The following is a 20,989-nucleotide window of genomic DNA, read 5'->3' as shown; positions in this document are numbered from 1 at the left end:
TCTACACTCAGCAGTTCTACGCGAGGTTTTCGCTCGCTGGGGAACGCCACAGGTGGATCTGTTTGCCTCTCCGGAGACACACAAACTACCACTATATTGTTCTCGGATGTACTCGCAGGACCGTCTGGAAGCGGATGCCTTCCTACTCGACTGGGAAGGGAGGTTCCTGTATGCATTCCCTCCGTTCCCTCTGATCATGCGAACGTTGGTACACCTAAAATCGTCCTCGGCCACGATGATTCTCATAGCACCTCGGTGGCCGCGTCAGCACTGGTTCTCCCTGCTGCTCCAACTCAGTGCCAGGGAGCCTCTCCCCCTGCCTGTCTCTCCTTCTCTGCTGTCTCAGAGTCAAGGATCCATGTTACATCCCAATCTGCAGTCATTGCACCTGACAGCCTGGTTTCTGGTTCCCTGACTCCTCCGGACCTGTCTCAATCGGTGAAGGAGGTGTTGGAAGCCTCCCGCAAGATCTCGACGAGGCTTTGCTATGCGCAGAAATGGACCAGGTTTTCCACCTGGTGCTCGTCTTTTCACCTGGATCCGGTATCAGTGCCGGTATCCTCGGTTTTAGAATATTTGTTTCATTTGTCGCGCTCCGGCTTGAAACCACTTCGGTGCGGGTTCATCTCAGTGCGATTTCTGCTTTCCACCAACCTCTGGAGGGACGCCCTCTGTCACTCCATCCCTTGGTGACACGCTTCATGAAGGGGTTACTCAGGGTTTGTCCCCCTCTTAAGCCTCCGCCCGTCGTGTGGAACTTGAATGTGGTCCTGGCTCAACTGATGAAACCCCCCTTTGAGCCACTTAACAAGTCCCTCTTGAAATTTCTGACTTGGAAGGCGGTGTTTCTAATTGCCCTCACCTCCGCCAGGCGGATTGGGGAGTTGCAAGCCTTGGTTGCGGACCCTCCTTTCACTGTCTTTCATCACGACAAGGTGGTCCTCCGCACCCATCCTAAGTTTGTACCTAAAGTTGTTTCTGACTTCCACCTCAATCAGTCCATTGTCCTTCCTGTGTTCTTCCCGAAGCCCCACTCCCATCCAGGCGAGACGGCGCTTCACACGCTTGACTGTAAGAGGGCGTTGGCATTTTATCTTCAACGCACCAGGCCTCATCGGAAGGTTCCTCAATTGTTTTTGTCCTTCGATCAAAATCGATTAGGGCACCCAGTTTCCAAGCGCACTCTGTCTAACTGGTTGGCCGCTTGCATTTCCTTTTGCTACGCTCAGGCTGGCCTTCCTCCCCCGGGTCGAGTCACGGGGCACAAGGTCCGAGCGATGGCAGCTTCGATAGCTTTCCTCCGATCCACCCCGATGGAGGACATATGTAAGGCTGCCACTTGGTCTTCGGTTCATACATTCACCTCTCATTACTGTCTGGACACCTTGTCCAGAAACGATGGCCGGTTTGGCCAGTCGGTGTTACGTAACCTGTTTTCATAAATTGCCATCCTCCCACCTACCCTTTTTTGGTTGGCTTGGAGGTCACCCACATGTGAGAATATCATGCCTGCTTGTCCTGGGATAAAGCACAGTTACTTACCGTAACAGGTGTTATCCAGGGACAGCAGGCATATATTCTCACAACCCGCCCACCTCCCCGGGGATGGCTTCCTTGCTAGTTATGGAACTGAGGACCACGAGGTGGGATGCGCCCTCTAGTGGGCGAGAAGGCACGCACATGCGTGGTGCAGTGTGCAAACTTGAAACTTCTATCAAGTTTGCTTGAAAAGCTGTCCGCGCCGGGGCTCCGTAGATGACGTCACCCACATGTGAGAATATATGCCTGCTGTCCCTGGATAACACCTGTTACGGTAAGTAACTGTGCTTTTTATTCTAGGATATTTCCTCCATCAGCCCACTTATCCCAAGGCTTCAGAACCTCTCCAGAACATATTACCTTCTTGATCAGTGCTGTCAGTCAAAAGAAATTTTTCATTGGACAGGCAGGAGAGATCTAATCTTTCTGGAGCTCATGTATATACTAGAGTAGATAATGGTAAATAAAAGACCAGCTGACCCATTCAGGGGCCAGTGTAATGAACCGCTGTAGCCTTTGTGCACAGCTTTATGTAGCTTTCGTGTACAATTTTGTGTACAACCATGAGTTTTGTGCATGAGTTCACTGCGAAAAGACTTGCAGTGACATTAATGCATAGCTCATTTAAATCCCATGCTAATGAAGCTATTAGGTATTAAACTCAAATACAGAGAAGTGTCTTATATGAGTCCCAGCTAAATATTGTCTGGCATCTGCATAAGGTCTGGAGGCTGAGTGGAGACAAGTGTGGTGCAGTGGTTAAAGCTACAGCCTCGACCCCCTGAGGTTGTGGCTTCAAACCCACACTGCTCCTTGTGACCCTGGGCAAGTCACTTAATCCTCCCATTACCCTAAGTACATTAGCTAGATTGTGAGCCCACCAGGATAGATAGGGGGAAAATGCTTGCGTACCTAAATAAATTCATGTAACCCGTTCTGAGCTCCCCTGGGAGAATGGTATAGAAAATAATCCTGTATATTTAGTACCGGTGCCTGCACATGGCCCAGCACTGACTATCCGGGGCTAATGTCATTGCTGACCACCGCCGGTTGAATTTTGGCCATTATATTTGTACACACAATAGCATTCTGGCATTTGTACATGCAACTTCAATTGTCAATACAATTGTTTTGCAGATTATAGTTGCTGCTAGCGAAAACCAGTGTGTGGATGGTTTTGGCATGCTGTCCCATGTTGGTGCACATTGCATACAACACATTTGTATACTGTTTGGTTACTCCATTTAGAAGAAAGAGTTTTCCTGTACACTTATATGGATACCTTGTGCTGAGCTTTAGTGCATGACTAAAACAAGACTATTACATCGGTCTTTCAGTGTAACAAGTTAATTCTGGTCTATGCTGCTAAGGATCTATCTTGGCTTTCAAGACTAGAAGGTTAATTGTCTTCCTCATTAGGTTTCTTATCTGTGCTACTTGCTTGTGAGTTGGCATAATGTCTCTAGTTATTGGGCAAGTTGAATTTTGTAGCTTTGAATATAACTCATTTAGTATTTGTTTTCTGGATTTTGGAAAGCAGATTCTGGCGTCCTGAGTATTTAAGCAAGCACCTACAGTGTGAACTGAAGAATTTTGAGATGGAGCTAGGTTTGATTTGGAATTGTTGATGACAAAGCCAAGAATTGGAGAGTGTTGTAGGCAATGTGTACAACGCTGGAAGACTCATACTTTGACTTGGATTAATAGAATTTCAGCTATTAGAATAAATGTATTATCTGGATTGCTTTATCTGTTTTAGGTTCTACTGGTGCCAGTCCCTCATCAAATGCTTTCTTCTTTTCACTGCCCCCCCACCCCATCCTACCTCTTAAAACACCCTTATATCCTGGTGGTCCAGCGTGTATCGGAACGGACAGGAGCCAGCTTTCCGCGCTGCTGTCTGGCCCGTGCCACTTCCTGAATGGCTGCCATCAGTTGAAGCTGGCTTCTGCCCGTTCCAATACACGCTGGACCACCAGGCTACAAGGGTGTCTTTAAAAGGTATTATGGGATGGGAGGGGTGTTTTAAAAAAGTATGAGGGGAGACAGGTTGCAGAGCCTGGCAAGGAGTGTAGGGTTGGGTGCAGAGCATGGATTCAGAATGGTTTTTTTTCTTGTCTTCCTCCTCTAAATCTAGGGTGCATCTTATGGTCAGGTGCACCTTATGGAGCGAAAAATACGATAATCAGCATTAGCCAGCGTAACAGTGGATTACATAGGTGCATTCCCTCTGTTGCAACCACAAAATTTAATAATTTTTTAGGGTCCAAAAAGATATACAAGATCCATGCAATACTACCAAATTTCTGCAAGGAAATTCTAAGCAAAATGTACCTCCCAGTGTAAGAACCCTGGTCCTCAGCACAAAGAAATCCATGTGTCTCTTCTAGGTTTCTCTAGACAAATCAGGAAAAACTTGAATTATTTAACACAAAACCAAATTATTCATAAAGGAGAAATATAATCAATATTATCTCTATCCAATTCTAGGCAAAAGACTCAATAAGGGTTGTTCCTTCAGAAACAACTTTTAAGGAATTCTCTAGAAAGTCAGTAAGGTTCATAATTTGCTGTACATTCGATGACTCTCCTCCAACCCTAGCCCCCTCTTTCTTATGCCAGTCAAATATTGTGCCTGTACTATAGTGTTAGATGAAATTTTTAACCCCTCCTGGAAGTACTTTTGAGCTTTTGTTGCTGGAACCAATGGGAACTTAAGAAAGTTCAAAAACCTTAAGTTATTTTTCTTGGTCTGATTTTCCAAACATTTCATTCTTTGCATAATTACATCCTTTTCTTTTATAGTTGATACTTGAAGTCCTGAAAACTTTTTAAGGATTCTTCAATTGATGATACCCTAAAAGCTTGTTGGTCAATAGCTCGATGTAATTGCTCCTCTTGAACTTGCAAAACTTTTAAATCCACATTAAATGTAATTGTTAAATGCATGAGAGAGATTTGTACTCTCTGGATTGCTTCCCATGCTGACTCTAAAGTCACTATGGCCAGTTTTTTCCAACTTGTTTCGACTCTTTATTGCACTATCACCTCCACCACTCAATGCAAGATCGTCTCTTGGCAGCATGCATGATGATCCAACAATGGGGGGGGGGGGAAATCACTGATATGGCTCTTCCAGGCCAAAGTGCTGCTGAGGCTCAGCAGGACTGCTTTAACCAGAGGGCTCAACGAAGCTGCACAAATTTATAGAATTAGGGGGAATGCCCTTTGTTTGCGAATTTTCTCTTTTGTAGGAACTTCTCTTTTTCTATGAGGAGCGGGAGAGGGTGCTGCCAGGTAGCTAAGTAGAAGAACATAAGAATTGCCACACTGGCATGGAAATTCTGGGGGGGGGGAGGGAGGGAGGGATTGCTTGTACTGTCTGATATGCCTTGTTTCTAAGAGTTATTTTACAACATTGTGTTACAGTGCTTGTTGTGTTTATATAGTTTAGAAAAATTTTAAATAAAACAAATTATAAAAAAAAGAATTGCTACACTGGAACAGACCAAAGGTCCATCAAGCCCAGTATCCTGCTTCCAATGGTGGCCAATCCAGGTTCCAAGAACCTAACTAGATCCAAAGTTGTAAACAGATTTTATGCAGCTTATCCTAGGAATAAGTAGTGTATTTCCCCAAGCCAATAATGGTCTATGGCCTTTTCTCTTTTACAAAATTATCCAAACCGTTTTTAAACCCAGCTAAGCTAACTGATTTCACCACATTCTCCGGCAACGAATTCCAGAGTTTAATTACACATTGTGTGAAGAAATATTTTTCTCCGGGTTGTTTTAAATTTACTCCTCTACCTCTAGTCCTTTATATTTCCTCACCTAAGTAACATATATAAGCTTTTGTTCTACATCCCTCTTAATTGGATTGTAAGTAGGGACCGTCTTGTGTGTTTGTTGTACAGCGCTGTATGCGTCTGGTAGTGCTTTATAAATAAATAGTGTTTAAGCCCATTAGATTAACGGGTGCTAGATGTGAAATGTGAAGCCTGCGGCACACTTGGCTGAGCCTGCCAGTACCTGCGAGTCGAGGTAAGAGAATATGAGGAGGAGGATTTCTTCGGGCAGGCCCAGGCCCAGAAGAGAGAACATGTCTGGCCCGCCAGCCTCCAGCGGTTACCTCTGCCTCCGGGCGTCTGTATCCTAAAGCTTGTGGGCAGCCGACCTTCCTTCCCATGGTGTTTTCTGAAACGGCAAGTCAGAAGTAGCTTGGAGCGGAAGCCATCATAATCGGAGCGTCTGAGAGTCCATGGCCTGGCAGCTGCCTGTCAATCAATGGTGCCTCTGCGCACAGGAGAACTGGAGCGGATCGCGCGTGGGGCCGTAGTAAGCGCACATGCGTACTCTTGCCGGCCACAGACCTACGGATCATGGAAGCACGCCGATAAGAGTGCGCATGCGCCGCTTAGGGTTTTATTATAAGAGATAAGTAGTAGTAGCAGCAGTGGTAATATTCATTAGGACCAAATGTTTGGGGGGAGAGGGGTGACCTATCAAATGCATTAATTCAGTGGTTCCCACTGTAGAATTTTGATCTGGTCAATCACCTGCTGCCTCCTCCTTTGCTGTTTTCTGCTGCAGTCAGTAGCCAGGGAATCTTGTAGTCTTGCAGGAGCCACCAGACCTACTTGTAGCAGCAGGTAAGAAATGCTGCTCACTGTTTTATGCCAGTAGGATGGGCTGAGGTTTGAACGCAACAAGATTGGTATTACTGGGGTATAAGCTAAGGGCTCCTTTTACAAAAGCGAGCTAAACCGCCGGACGCGCTAATCTCTACCGCCTCCTCTTGAGCAGGCGGTAGTTTTTGGCCAGCACGGGGGTTAACCCCGCTAGCATGCCTTTGTAAAAAGAGCCCTAAGTGTTTTGGGACATTTCAAAATGTATATTTACACTATCTTGGGGGGGGGGGGGGGTGAGGGAATACAGTTGTTTGCCTAAAGCCCATCAAAGAGTTAGCCTGACTTGCATTAACCACGATCAGGTAGGACATCGGGCATGATGGTCTGACACAGTATAGCTTTTTTTTGCGTGTGTTCCTTTTGTAATTCCAGGGTAGATGTTGAAAGTAACAAAAAGTACACTCTTTCCAGATTTTCTTAATCTTACGAGTTGCTTTCTCTCTGACTTCAACTCTAGTGCCTTTGCCCGGTATCCTAATGCTGTGGTTGTACATTATTACTGTGCCAAGGATGTGTGTACAGCGGACACTTGAACACCTTGAAAAGTGGTGCGAAAGGACTCGAGTACCAGCAACATCCACACGAAGTAAGATCTGGAGCAGGCATCCCAAGGAAGTGAGAGGTCTTTGCTGCCACAACATGTTCTGAGATGGATACTATTCAGATTCTTCTTACTCGACCTCTGGATGCTGTTCTGGCTACTATTGCAGCTTTTACCTGGCAATATCTGCATCTTAATGGGAAAACCAACTTATTCAGCTGCACTGTCCTGCACACCTTGCAACTGCATCTACCTTGTTTCTATTGCATTGTCAAAACACGAGAATGAAGTCTTTGTTAATGTATCGTGGCCTTTTTTTGTCTCCATCCAAATTTTTAATCTGTCTGGTCATAAGGGCCAGTTTACTTATAGCAAAGCTACCTTAATATCCATACATTATGGTATGTGGCTTACTGCAATATAGTCATTGAGGGGCTATCATTAGAATTATTTTTGCTTACCAGTGACAAGCAAAGTCCTTCCAAGTGACTCCATGTCTTACACACTGTATGGACCTTTCCTTCAACATCTCAGTTTTCTGTAATGATTCCAGTATATAATGGACAATTGCAATCCACTCCCAAGTGTACTGAGGTTCCGTGGACAGCTGTTGCCATAAGGGAATAGCATATGGTTCCAAAAGCAGCCATAGGCGCAGATAACAAGGTAAGAGGGAATAGCTGGAATTCAGTTCACCTATAGGTGAACCTATATCCTCTATATGACACATGACATGGAGGCACCATCCACTTTTAAGAAGGTCATAGAAGTTCGACTGGAAGTTAACATAAGGTCAGAGCATGCTTCCTTTTAGCTGCTGAGATTTTGTACCATTTTCTTGATAGGCCAGAGAAGTCTATAAATTTCCTGGGGAGGGGTGAAATACTTATTCTTTTTTGAAAGGTAGTGGGGAGATTTCATGTAGATAAACCTGGCATTCCATTAAAATCTACAGTTATTTATCAGAGGTGGCAGGGAGTAAACTCAAACCAGTAGCAGGAAATCCACTTTTGGTTTCAGTGGAAAGATAAACAATCCCCCTCTGGCTTAGGCATGGTGGGCTTCGCTGCTGATTTTACTTGCAACAGGTTTAAATTGGTATTTCAGGTTTCTTCCAGACTCTTATAGATACATTTCTTGCAACAGAATTAATTCTAAAACTAAACTAGTTTGCCTAATGTTTAAAGACATTAATGCTGGCTTTTACAAAGCCGAGGTAGAGGCTTCTACTGCGGACCAGGTGAGGTAAATGTTCTAATGCTCATAGGAATTCTATGAGCATCAGAGCATTTACTTTGCCGGCCTGTGGTAAAAACCTCTTACTGCAGCTTGGTAAAAGCCAATGTAAAATTTTATGTAAGACTACTACTTTTTTCAGACACACTGTTATCATTGTGTAACTATTATGCAAAGTCCATGGGACCTGCAGCCAGAAGATATTCACACACGGATGATCAAAATCATTTTGGGAAATTAGAGATTAGTAGTTTAAGAAGTTAGCACTGGTAAAAAATGGCCAGAAATCACAGTACCATGTTTCTCTTATACAGTTTCACTCATTTACAGACATTTTTTTATTCAAATCAAACAAAAATCTGGCTACAAATTTGTTGTTGAGTCAAGGTTTGAGAATTTTTGATAAAAATGAATTATCTTGAATATTAACGGTTGTTTTCTGAAGTTTGCTAAGGGTGGCTGTTCCTCTTTAGTTTACCCCATGGAAAGCTTAGCAAAGGATATTTGTCAAAAACAAACACAAAAAAATCTAGGGTGTAGATCCCCCCCCCCCCCCAGATATCACACTAAGTAGCAGAGTGGATGAATGCTCTAAGTCTAACCAGTTTTTATCTTCTTGACTTAGATTTGTCTTGCATGCTGCAGAATTAGCAACATTGTACAAGTCTGGGGATTTCACCTTGCATCTGCAACATTTCTTGGACCTTTGGGGTCTCATATGAATCCAGATCATCTGTGTGTCTGTCACTGACATTAAACAGTTATTAAATGTCTTATTCTCAATTTGACAAAAAAACAAAAGAACTGCAGACAAAATGTACAAGATGCAGGCTATGTTTATTATATCAGATATAGATGCGGTCAATGTTACCACCCTTCAAACAAACCTAAGGACCCAACACGGTCCGTGTTTCGGTAAACACGCCTTCCTCAGGGGTCCAGGGTTGATAAGGTTTGAAATAAACCGCAATATAAAATGGTAGTAAACATAGGCCTTGAATAATTGCGCACCAACACGCTGGGCAAAAAAACTTCCACCGAAGTAGTAGCAATCTGCTTTCAAGCTACAAATGGAAACCTTTTTATTCCCCTGCCATCTCCTGCAAACATTTTTTCCATTTGTTTGGCATTCTAATGCTGAGGACTTACAACCTTCTCTTGTTCTGTGTCTAGGGGTAGAGGAGAAGTTTATGTAAGGCCTCTAGGACCCTTTCCTATAATGAAGGCCAGATATTGCAATAACCATATGTGCTGAAGACCACTGAATCTTATGTAATTGTTCCCAGTTGTTTAGCCTATAGCTACTGCAGTATTGCTTTTGTGGGTGGCAGATTCTGTGGTCTTCAAATACTTACCTCTCCTCACATGGAAAAAGTTTCCGAAAGTTAGATTTATGAAGAGGTGAAGTTAGAGAGGGTAGTTTTGAGTCCCTGGACATACAAGAGAGGGGTAAAGCCACTATCCACTTTAGAATTGCTGGAACTGCTTTGTGTTCACTGTTTGCTGTGGAAGCAAAGTCTGAAACTCTTATGTTTTGTTCATACTGCTAGCTGTGTGGATTCAGCATTAACAGACCAAAGAGGAAATCTCAAGAGGTGATTAAGGAAGGCAATGTAAAAATAAAATAAATTATCTTTAGTAGTAGTGGCAGCAAGGTGTACTAGGTTCACAAGAGAGTGGCTCCCAAGGAAAGCAATGCAATATCAAATAAAATATTTGTTAGTGCTGGAATGGCTCAGCTCTTAAGTTTGAGACAGAGCCTGTTACAGTAGCCTTCTTCCTTCTTCTGTTAGGAGCAGTTGAAGATAAATCGTGGGCATCTTTCCTTATAACTTTAGAGCTGGTTCTAGAGGATCTAGGGCAGTGACTCTTAAACAGTGTGCCACGGCACAGTGGTGTGCCCTGAAGAGATTCCGGGTGTGCCATGAGAGATTCAGAAATTTATTTTTAAAAATTCCCTTCATAAGTGTATAATCAGAAGAGATAACATGTATGTCATGATTGCAAGAGTCTATCAATGTTATGAGCATCTGTGTGTGTAAGGATACAACCGCCCAGATGAGCATCATTCTTTGACGTGACTGGTCCTTGAAAACAAACTGCAGGTGATTTTAGTTTTATTTTTTATGCAGTAGTTGTACTATCTTGAGCAGCAAAACAGTCAAGGTTTTGTTAGCGTTTGGATCTTCTTATCTTTGCAAATTTGGATTTTCAGCTCTAACAGAAATTCAACCGAAAAAAGAGAATGACTGCAAATGGTCGACTATTGAGCTGCGTTTTGAGTTAATTTGCACTAAAAAAAACAAGCACATATATCGCATTGATTAGCAATTCTATGTACTTTAGTTTCACTGTTGTTACAATTACCCATATATAGCTTAAAAAACTATATATGGGTAACTCAGATTTAATTTTTGTTGGTTTTGCAATTTTATAATTTCAATTATAGTGTGCCGTGAAAAATATTTGCTCTGTTTAGTGTGCCAGAGCTAAAAAATTTGAGACACTGATGTAGGGGATCCAGAGGATATCCTTTGTTTCTTATTGTAATATTACATTGAAAGGTATGCCGTGTCTCTGAATTTCAAACGCACAGGAAAGCTACCAGTGATTACTAGTTTCACTGGCAAGAGCCTGGGCACATATTGGAAGGATGTATTTTATTTTGCATTGCTTTCCTTTGTCATGTATTGAGATTTCCTGGTTCTCGGTAAAAGCCAGATCTGCATAGTTGACAGTGAAAACAAAGCAGATGCAGAGTTGGTGGATAGTATATATTCCAGAGGATCTAGCTTCTACCCAGATCCCAAGAGAGGTTGCTGAGTTTCCCTTCAACACCTTGTTACTTTACTCATTTGTAAGGGTATGAGTTGATTTAGGGAGAGTATTCTGTACTGCAGTTTCATGTGCTTTTTGTTTTTGCAGAATAAATAATTTTAACAAATTTATTGTGTTTAATAAATTAATATAATAACAATAGAGTGATTTCCCATTATTGAAGTATGATGACTGATGCATGATATTCTTGCTATTGTCTATTTGGAGATGAAACTATTCATTCTAGTCTTTTCTCTTAGCAGCATTGACAGATCCCTGTGCACAAAAGAGAAAAAAGAACCTTGAAAAGCTAGAGTATTTGCACTTTATTCCAAGACTACAGAGAGGTTAAAAATGGACAGAGTTGGGTAGTACAGTTCTTGGGTCTGAAGGAGTCTTTAAACTTTAGTTTCTATCCCATATCAGCACCTAGTGTAAAGCTGAAGTAAGTCACTTTGAACCTAGGGCAGGCTGGCAACCTTTAAACAGGTTCCCTCTTGGTAAAGTTGAGGGAATGTCTGAGCCATTGAGCTGACTACTCAAATGCATGGGTTTGCTAAGTCTATCTTCCCTTTACTACAAAACTCTAATCCTAAAGTATTAAATCCCAGTTGGCCTTGCCTAGACTGTACAGTCCTGTAAAATAAAGATAGAACAAAAAGTCCAGATTAGAAATGATCTGCAAACACGAGGCCTCTGTGAGTCAACTCCTATTAACCAGCCTTGCAATGGTTTTGTACTCTGTGGCCAAAAGTCTGGATACCGGCACATAAGAAGAAGATTCAGCACAAAATAAAACTGTAAAATAGCGTTTATGTAAATGTGTGAAAGCGTAGTTGTGACTCCTGCATTTTTTCCTGCAGGACTCGTAACATTATAGAGGTGGGCACAGGAAAAGATAGTTGGAAAGGGTCTCATAAATCACAATAACTATTTTTAATACATTTGGTAGTTAGAATAAAAAGTGAGACCTGATTTTTTTTTTTTTAATTTTATTTTGAAAGAAAGAAGATTTTGTAACCTCTAGTAACTATTGACTGTTATAATTTTAAGGAACGGAGGTACTGTTGCGCTGATGAGGGTATTTTATTATTACAGGTCAAATATCAATATTGCATGGCCATGTACTTGGAACACTATTATAACCTTAAAATGCAGAGGATTGCTATTGATTGATTCTTGGGGAAGTGTAACTTTCACTAGATTACCGTAATAGCAGTCTTTTTCCTTCCAAATATGAGTATCTGCTTTCATGGAAAGGGAATATTTGACCAGGCTTGCATTTTGAGGAGCTCCAAAATGTATTTTGAAGGTCCTGAAATAAACAAATAAATTTTAAAAAATCATATACAATTAATTAATTAATTAATTAAATTCAAGACTAAGGGCTCCTTTTACTAAGGTGCACTAGTGTTTTTAGCGCACGCAGGATTTTAGCACACGCTAAACCCGCGCTATGCTTCTAGAACTAACACCAGTTCAATGCTGGTGTTAAGATCTAGCGCATGTGGCAATTTAGCACGTGCTATTCCACACGTTAAGGCCCTAACTCACCTTTGTAAAAGAAGCCCTAAGTAGCCTATAATAACTGTTTTCTCTATGTAGAGTCTTATTTTAATTGATGTAACAGGACCTCACACAAAGTATCTCTCTTATTTTCAGTAGTACAGTCAAGGTTTGTGCATCTTATCATATATCTAATTCTGTATATTCATTGTTTAAAATATAAAAAAATGAAGTCACCCCACACTTCATGCATGGATTGGGGTGCTAAATACAGCAAAAATTACACTTTACATTCCTTGGACATAAGGAAGGGGCTTGCTCAATATTTGGGATGCTAGCCCACATCTAATTTTTTTTAAAATAAAATCTAAATAGCAATAGGAAATGAAGCATGCTGTGGTCTATGATTGTTTAAAGATGAGAATTAGGAAAGAAATATTTTACAAACAATCAAGGAATTGGGCTGCAGCACTTGGAAACTGAAGTAAAAAAAAAAAATTGATAAGAATACCTTACTGAGTCACACCAAATGGTCAATCAAGTCCAGTAGCCCATTCTGACAGTGGCAAAACCAGGTCCCTAGTACCTGGCCAAAACCCAACAAGTAATAACATTCCATGCTATTGATCCAGGGTAAGCAGTTGCTTCCCCCATGTCTTTCTCAATAACATACTATGGACTTTTCCTCCAGGAAATTGTCCAAGCCTTTCTTAAAGCTCTTATTACATCCTCTGGCAATGCGTTCCAGAGCTTAACTATTCTGTGAGTGAAATATTATTTGCTCCTATTGGTTTTAAAAATATTTCCCTGTAACTTTGCATGTTCCCATAGTCTTTGTAATTTTTGATGGAGTGAAAAATTGATCCACTTGTACCCGTTCTATTCCACTCAGAATTTTGTAGACTTCAATCATATCTCCCCATTAGCTATCTCTTCCAATCTGAAGATCCCTAACCTTTTTAGTCTCTTCTCATACGAGAGGAGTTCTGTCCCCTTTATCATCTTGGTTGCTCTTTGAACCTTTTCTAATGCCACTCTATCTTTCTTGAGATAGGCAGACCAAAATTGAATGCAGTACTCTAGATGAGGTCGCACCATTGAGCGATACAGGAGCATTATAACATTCTTAGGCTTGTTAACCATCATTTTTAAAACTAATTCCTAGCATCCTGTTTGCATTTTTGGCCGCAGCCGCACATTGGGAGGTAAACATATGAATCATCAATCTACTGGAGTATAAATAGGGCATGATTAATTTTTCTGTGGGCCCTGGTACCCAAGTACACTAGGTCCCCTGTACCTGCCTCTCCATGGCCCTGGCTCCTGCCCACCTCTGCCTCCATTCTCTCTTCCTGTGAGAGTGTACCTCCAGGCCCAGCTCCAAAGGTCCAAGTAGCACCTTCTCCTTCCTTCATTATTCAGTGCAGACAAACTTGCAGTCTTCAAAAGGCTGTGGGCAGCGGTTTCTACATGCTGACCCAACAGCCTTCCGTCTGACGTGTAGGGATGTCACACAGGAAACACACACATGCAGTCTTAGAGTCAGGATGGAGGCGCTGCCAGGGGCTAGCTCTGAGTCCCTTTTATTGAGTTTTTTTATGCTAATTACATCAAAGTAACTCCCTCGATTACATATCTAATGATTGGAGGATACAAAGTCCATGCCTTTACAGCGGGGATACAAAGAAAGGTACATGCTTTTACCTTGTGATCATCCTCCAACTCAGCACTTATGCAGGGGCCTGATTAACACGTGGACAGAACCCGAGCGTCCTTAATGCCTGTCAGCTGATGGCCTTTCCAAATAAGGACTGCTTGATTAAGATAAGGGTTAATATGTGACAGGGGTCTTGTGACAAGAAGGGAGGAGAGAGGGAATGAGGAATGATTCAGTATTCTTACACAAGGCCTTAGATCAGTGTGCTGACCTTGCCTTGATTCAGAACTACATTCCTTCATTGACGTAGAATCCCAGTATCAGAGGAAAGGCTTCCAAGTCAACCGTGGGCAGTATGTAGGAATTGCTGCCTGTGGGCCTTTTGAAAACTGCGAGTTCAGCTGCACTGAATAATGAAAGAGGCAGAACTTTGACGTTGGGCCTGGAGGCAGGTACACATTCTGGCAGCAGGCAGCATTCCGGGCCTAAGCCTACCCTTTAATCCTGCCCTAGGTATAAAAATTAAGAGATTGAGCTCTCCAGAAACAGGTAAATATTTAATATACCTGAGCATGCGAGGGGCTGCTGAAAAGTTCTCAGCCCAACTAAGAAGGGAATGACATGGAATCATGAAACTTACAAGTTATTCCACATATTCACCCCCCTACTACGTGAAGTTGATGTCTTGGTCACTGAAATACTGCTCTGGTGCTGCAATTGCTTTCAAATCACTTGCAAATGGTCACCCTTTCAAATTCAAAATTTTTAAGGTTTGGAAACAGGAAATAGATGGAGCATGATCTGGTGAGTGGTCAATGCACTAAAACCCCAACTGTCAAAAACATACATTGTTTTACCAGCCTTGTGAGCAGGTGCATTGCAATAAGAGAACTCCTTTCTGCAGCTTCCCTCTCCCTTTTTTCTTTCCATGCCTCCTCTACTTGGCACAGCAAGTTACAGTAGTATTCTGCATTGTTTGGCCCTTTGGAAGACGGTCATAATAACACCTTGTGGCCATGACCTTTGAATTTCCTGGGCTTGGAGAACCTGAGTGCTGCCATTGCATGGTCTGTGTTTTGTCTCAGGATCATAGTAATGTAAGCATGTTTCATCAACAGTAATGAGTTGGTCCAAAATGTTGCACCAGCTCGCTGAAAATGCTGCAAAATCAACTTGGAAGTGTCCACTAGATGTCATTTCTTGCCAGCATTCAAACAGTTGGGTACCCACTTGGCTGACAGCTTCTGCATACCCAGCTGCTCATGGGTTATACACCCAACACATTCCCTGGATAGCTGTAGTGTCTCAGCAATTGTGTTAGCTGATATTTGCTGATCAGCCAAAATCAGGTCATGGACATTGTTAACAATTTCAGGTGCTGACATCATTTGAGACTTCCCAAATAGTGCTGCGTTTTCAGTCTCAAAATCTCCATGTTGAAAGTTTACACACCACTTCTTCATTGTGAAATATGATGGATATTTGTTACTCAATATTTGCATCTTACATTCACTGATTTCCTTTGGAGTTTTCTTCTGGAACTTTATGATGGCTGGGAGTTCCACACTTGAAAAGTCCATGCTTTTTGTTGACATGGTTCAATCAATGATCTGAAACAATGTCAAAAAAACATAGCAATATGATTCTGTAAAATTGGCACTTTGAAAAATAACACTTTTTCACCTACAGTGGCAAAATGCTCAAAATTTAGGAAGTTGGTTGGGCTGAGAACTTTTCAACATCCCCTAGCTCAGCTTGAGCTACTACTGAAAAAAAGATGTGAGCAAAATCCCCAATTAACTAAAACTAAATGCTATTGTATTATTGAGAAGGAAAGACTAGTACTGGAAAGGGGCTAAGCTAGTCACTGTGTTGTCCGCTTTTCTCCTGTGGTGGCGCTCTACAGCATCGGCAGGGCCGAGCATAGCATAGGACTTGGAGTCTTGGACAGAATACGGCTTCCCTAGGGGTCCGTGACTGAAAAGAAGCGCGCTGCCCTCATGCTCGGTCGGATGTCCTTCTGTCCCCGAGCGCTACCCGTGCTCGCCGCGGTGCTCTTTCAGCGCAAAGAGCGCAAAAAGGCAGCCGGTGGACGCCGCCCCCCTACCTGGAAGGTAAATGCGAGAAAGTGCGCGTGCGGCGCTGGCAGCTCGAGGACGCCTCCCACCAAGGGCTCGCACGGGCTGGTGGGGGGAGGGGGCTTTGTCTCTTTCCGCTATTAAGGGACAGAGAGGAAGGGGAGCAGGTGGCTATCGTTTCCCCTGTAGGCTTTCAGCAAAGTGAAGCGTGGCTAGAAAAGGACATACCTGTGCCATTATGTTGACTTTCTATAGTGGAAAGATTTTAGCACAGTAGAGAAATGAGAACGCACCTATAGAACTGGCCTTCTCTCCTACAAAATGGGTTTTCTTCAAGTGTTTGTATGTATTTATAAGAGAGCTGTAAAGGTTCTGGGATTCGGACGACTGGCAGTGCATAGGTCAAATGTTGGACTCTGCATAGTTTTCATAGAGATACTTCCTGGATGTCGGTATTCTGCGCAAACGACTTTACTCTTGCCGTTTGATTGGCTTAAGTGGAGAACAGGGAAGGGGGTAAAACGCGGACCTGACGGACCTTTTTAAGGACGTGCGGTTGTAGATCCGCGAGGTCCGTCAGGTCCGCGTTTTACCAGAGCACAATTTAATAAAAATAGCAACACTGATATGCAGTAAGCCGAAAGAAAGATCTCATTTTACAGAGTCCGTGATCTAAGTGAGGAGCTGTCAGCCACAGTCAACTGTGGAATTAAAAATCTTATATGGCTTTATTCCAGGGGTCTCAAAGTCCTTCCTTGAGGGCCGCAATCCATTCGGGTTTTCAGGATTTTCCCAATGAATATGCAATGAAGCAGTGCATACACATAGATCTCATGCAGTGGCGAACCAAGGGGGGGGGGGGGGGGGCGGGAGGGGCGGTCCGCCCCGGGTACCAAGCCCTGAGGGGGTGCTCCCGGTCCGGTCCAGTTCCCCCCCTCCTGCGCCGGGTGTCGCGTCTGGAAACAGCCTGCAGCAAGATCGCGATGCCAGAGATCTTTGCCTGCTTCGACTGTTTCCTCCGCCACGGTCCTGCCCCTCCTCTGATGTCAGAGGAGGGGCGGGACCGCGGCGGAGGAAACAGCCGAAGCAGGCAAAGATCTCTGGCATCGCGCGATCTTGTTGCAGGCTGTTTCCCCAGGGCAGTAGCGTACCAAGGGGGGCGAGGGGGAGGTCCATCCCGGGTGCCGCCTTAGGGGGGGGGTGCACAGCTGGCCCGGTCCCTATCGCGCTCCTTCCCTCCCAGCGAAAGCAGCATCGGCGCCATTATCGAAAAAGGTAATGGCGCCAGGCCTTGGAGCACCAAGGCAGACCGCTTCTCCCCCCTCCCAGCCGAAACCCCGCTGACCATCCTATCTCTCCTCCCCCAAGTGAACCTTTCCGACCCTCCCAGCGAAAGCAGCAAACCTCCCTCCAGTAGCGTCGGCTTTATCCTCCCTCTGCCGCATCACTGATGACGTCATCAGTAACGCGGCAGAGGGAGGAGAAAGCCGCGAAGGAGGTTTGCTGCTCTCGCTGGGAAGGTCGGAAAGGTTCACGGAGGGGGGGGGGAGATAGGAGGGTCAGCGGGGGTTCGGCTGGGAGGGGGGAGAAGCGGACTGCCTCGGTGCTCCATTACCTTCTTCGGGCAGCAGCAGCGTTTACAATTCGCTGCTGTTGCCGGCTTCAGGCCTTGTTCTCTGCCTGGTCCTGCCTACTTCCAGTTTTCATGAAGACAGGACCCGACAGAGAGGAAGGCCTGAAGCGGGCAACAGCAGTGAATTGTGAATGCTGCTGCTGCCCGATGAAGTTCAGGACATCAGGACATCGGGGAAGGAGCAGGAAGAAATCGGCTGCTGGCTTTGTGCGGGCTAGGGGGAGAGAGAAAGAAAGGAAAAAATAAAGAGAGGGGGCCAGGGGGAGAGAGAAAGAAAGGCAGAAAGAAAGAGGGGGACCAAGGGGAGAGAAAGAAAGGCAGAAATAAAGAGGGGGTCAAGGGGGAGAGAAAGAAAGGCAGAAAGAAAGAGGAGGGCCAGGGGGAGAGAGAAAGAAAGGCAGAAAGAAAGAGGGGGACCAAGGGGAGAGAAAGAAAGGCAGAAATAAAGAGGGGGGCCAGGAGGAGAGAGAAAGAAAGGCAGAAATAAAGAGGGGAGCCAGGGGGAGAGAGAAAGAAGAAGGACCAGAAGAAGGACCAGAGACTCATGAAATCACCAGACAAAAAAGTAGGAAAAATGATTTTATTTTCAACTTAGTGATCAAAATGTGTCCGTTTTGAAAATTTATATCTGCTGTCTATATTTTGCACTATGGCCCCCTTTTACTAAACCGCAATAGAGTTTTTTAGCGCAGGGAGCCTATGAGCGTCGAGAGCAGCGTGGGGCATTCAGCGCAGCTCCCTACGCTAAAAACCGCTATCGCAGTTTAGTAAAAAGGGAGGGGGAATATTTGTCTATTTTTGTATAGTTGTTACTGAGGTGACATTGCATAAAGTCATCTGCCTTGACCTCTTTGAAAACCCGCGGAATATAAATGATAATTAACATTTTCTCTGCGTACAGCGTGCTTTGTGTTTTTAAAATTTTATTGTTGGTAGATCATTTTGACTTGGCCACAAAGGTAAGGGGGAGGGAGGGAGGGGAACTGCTGAAAGACATCTAGTAATCCTTGTAGGCTTGACTGCAGGGAATTATTTTTGTAAAATCATGTTTTGTTATGTGACTGGCATTATCTAGACTTTAATTTCTATGAATGAATAGAATGAAAATGATATAAAATTACTTGCTTGTTTTTATGTGCGTGCGCTGAAGGAAAGTGGAGAGAGAGTGGGCTGAGGATGCTGAAGGGAAATGGGGAAGAGAGTGGGGAGAAGACGCTGATTTATAAATTGACAATTGTACAGAATATTGTTTCTTTTTATACTTTAATATAAACAATTCAAGGCTTGTGTGGATGGAATCAGGTGGTTTGCGGGGATGGGGACCGAGCTTACGGGGATTAGTCCAATAAAATGGTATTTTTTTATTTCTCATTATTTGTTTTATTTTTATTTGTTAATTTATAAAGTGGTGATTGTTATGTATCAGGTTTTTCAAATTTACATCTACTGTCTTTATATTTTGCACTGTATTAGAGGACATGTGTTACTGTTTTTTGTGGTGTTGCATTGTATCCAGGGTCTGGTTTCTTGGCGGATCAGTTTAACTTTTGTCTACATATTTCTATTTTTAGTTTGTGATTATTCCATTTTGGGCGAGGGTGTATCTCTGTTCTGTGTGTTCTGAAAAAGACATAGATTTCAGTTGGCATTGACTACAGGACCAATTGACTGTGCGGGATCTGGCTTGTTTAGTTTTACAATGTATGTGTTGGTGTTCTAGTGCTCACTGCAATGTTTAAGATGCAGCCTTTTCCTAGGTACACTCTTGTGGTGCGATATGTAGATTGGTACTAAAAATCATATTTTTCATATAGATGGGGGGGGGGGTGTCAAAAAATGATGGGCCCCGGGTGCCACATACCCTAGATCTCATGCATATTCATTGGGGAAATCCTGAAAATCCGACTGGATTGCGGCCCTCAAGGAGGGACTTTGAGACCCCTGCTTTATTCTGTTGAGTTGTTTTTGCCTTTTGTGAGGGCCTGTTACTGCTTTGGGAAATAGTTGTTCAAGTGCACCACATCAACTACTTTAAGTAGAAAAATAGTGGGAATGCATATTTTTGTTAGATATATTTAGAGGGAATTTAAAAGGAACATATAGAATAGGTACAGGAACTACAAGGTGGGAAGAAAAGATATTAAGAGCAGCAGCATTAAAAGAAAAATTTCACATAACAGAATATTTCATTGAAGAATATACTTTCATTGATTATTTTTCATAAGAACATAAGAATTGTCGCTGCTGGGTCAGACCAATGGTCCATCCTGCCCAGCAGTCTGCTCACGCGACAGCCCCAAGGTCAAGACCAGTGCTCTAAATGAGTCCAGTCTCATCAGTTTAGGATGAACTTGTCCAACTTTGTCTTGAAATCATGGAGGCTGTTTTCCCCTATAACAGACTCCGGAAGAGCGTTCCAGTTTTCTACCACTCTCTGGGTGAAGAAGAATTTCCTTACGTTTGTACGGAATCTATCCCCTTTCAACTTTAGTGAGTGCCCTCTCGTTCTCCCTACCTTGGAGAGAGTGAACAGTCTGTCTTTCTTCAGGGATATTGACAGGCTTTGGAATTACATATATAGTATATGAAGTACAGTTTCTTATATAAAGCCATCTTATGTAATTTCTTCATGTAGTACATATCTGATGATTTTGAGCCTAGTAAAACAAATAAATTGTAGGATTCCATTGTGTTTTCTGCTAAGATAAATACAGATTTGTCACAAAGGGTCATATGTAGTAAATATTTACTTATTTACAGTGTATATTCTGATGTGTTTTTCCCATTTAAGGAGTAATTTTATAAAATAGGCATGAGCATTTTCACACCAATTATGCATATAAATGATTAAAATAATGGCATATATTCACACGTGTACATACTGTATTGGCCTGGGCTATTATTAAGAAACATTAGTTTTTCTGAAGTCTATGGTGGGCTATTATTGGAGACACTTTAGTTTCTCCTTGCCTTTTTCTCAATACAGCACTGCTTTCATGCATTATCCCCCCTTATTCCAGTGTTTCTTTCCCTCTCCCTGCCCCCCTTGTAGCATCTCTCTCTCCTTGCCCCCACCCCCTCCATGCAGCAACTCTCTCCATCCTTGCATTCCTGAATCCAGTGATTAATGGATTACCTGGTCTCCCGCTCCCGTGTCAGGCCCGCTGCTTCTCCAGGTCTGAAAAAGTGGCTGCGATGTTGGCATCAGAGTGTGCTGACGCTGACACTGCAGCCACTTTTTCAGACCTGGAGAAGCAATTGTTCCAACACAGGAGCAGACGACCAGGTAATT

At 43.2% G+C, this 20,989-nt stretch overlaps 2 protein-coding genes across 3 annotated transcripts in view; both read left to right on the top strand.

Annotated features, from left to right (window-relative positions):
- VPS39 (VPS39 subunit of HOPS complex) overlaps window positions 1-10,985 on the top strand; it is an 81,194-nt gene extending 70,209 nt beyond the window's left edge. The window contains exon 25 of the mRNA XM_033951426.1: window positions 6,687-10,985. Within this exon, the coding sequence (XP_033807317.1) occupies window positions 6,687-6,762 (76 nt within the window). The 3' untranslated portion in view covers window positions 6,763-10,985. The remainder of the gene's footprint in view (window positions 1-6,686) is intronic.
- Window positions 10,986-15,951: 4,966 nt separating this feature from the next.
- The window catches only part of LOC117364044 (cytosolic phospholipase A2 zeta-like), a 120,057-nt gene continuing 115,019 nt past the window's right edge, over window positions 15,952-20,989 (top strand). For both annotated transcript variants that reach the window (XM_033952803.1, XM_033952802.1), the window contains exon 1: window positions 15,952-16,100. In XM_033952803.1, coding sequence (XP_033808694.1) covers window positions 15,987-16,100 — 114 coding nt within the window. In that variant the 5' untranslated portion in view covers window positions 15,952-15,986. The remainder of the gene's footprint in view (window positions 16,101-20,989) is intronic.

This window comes from Geotrypetes seraphini, chromosome 7, assembly GCF_902459505.1.
Source record: "Geotrypetes seraphini chromosome 7, aGeoSer1.1, whole genome shotgun sequence".
Lineage (NCBI taxonomy): Eukaryota > Metazoa > Chordata > Amphibia > Gymnophiona > Dermophiidae > Geotrypetes > Geotrypetes seraphini.
This window is presented reverse-complemented; position numbering and strand designations above follow the sequence as displayed.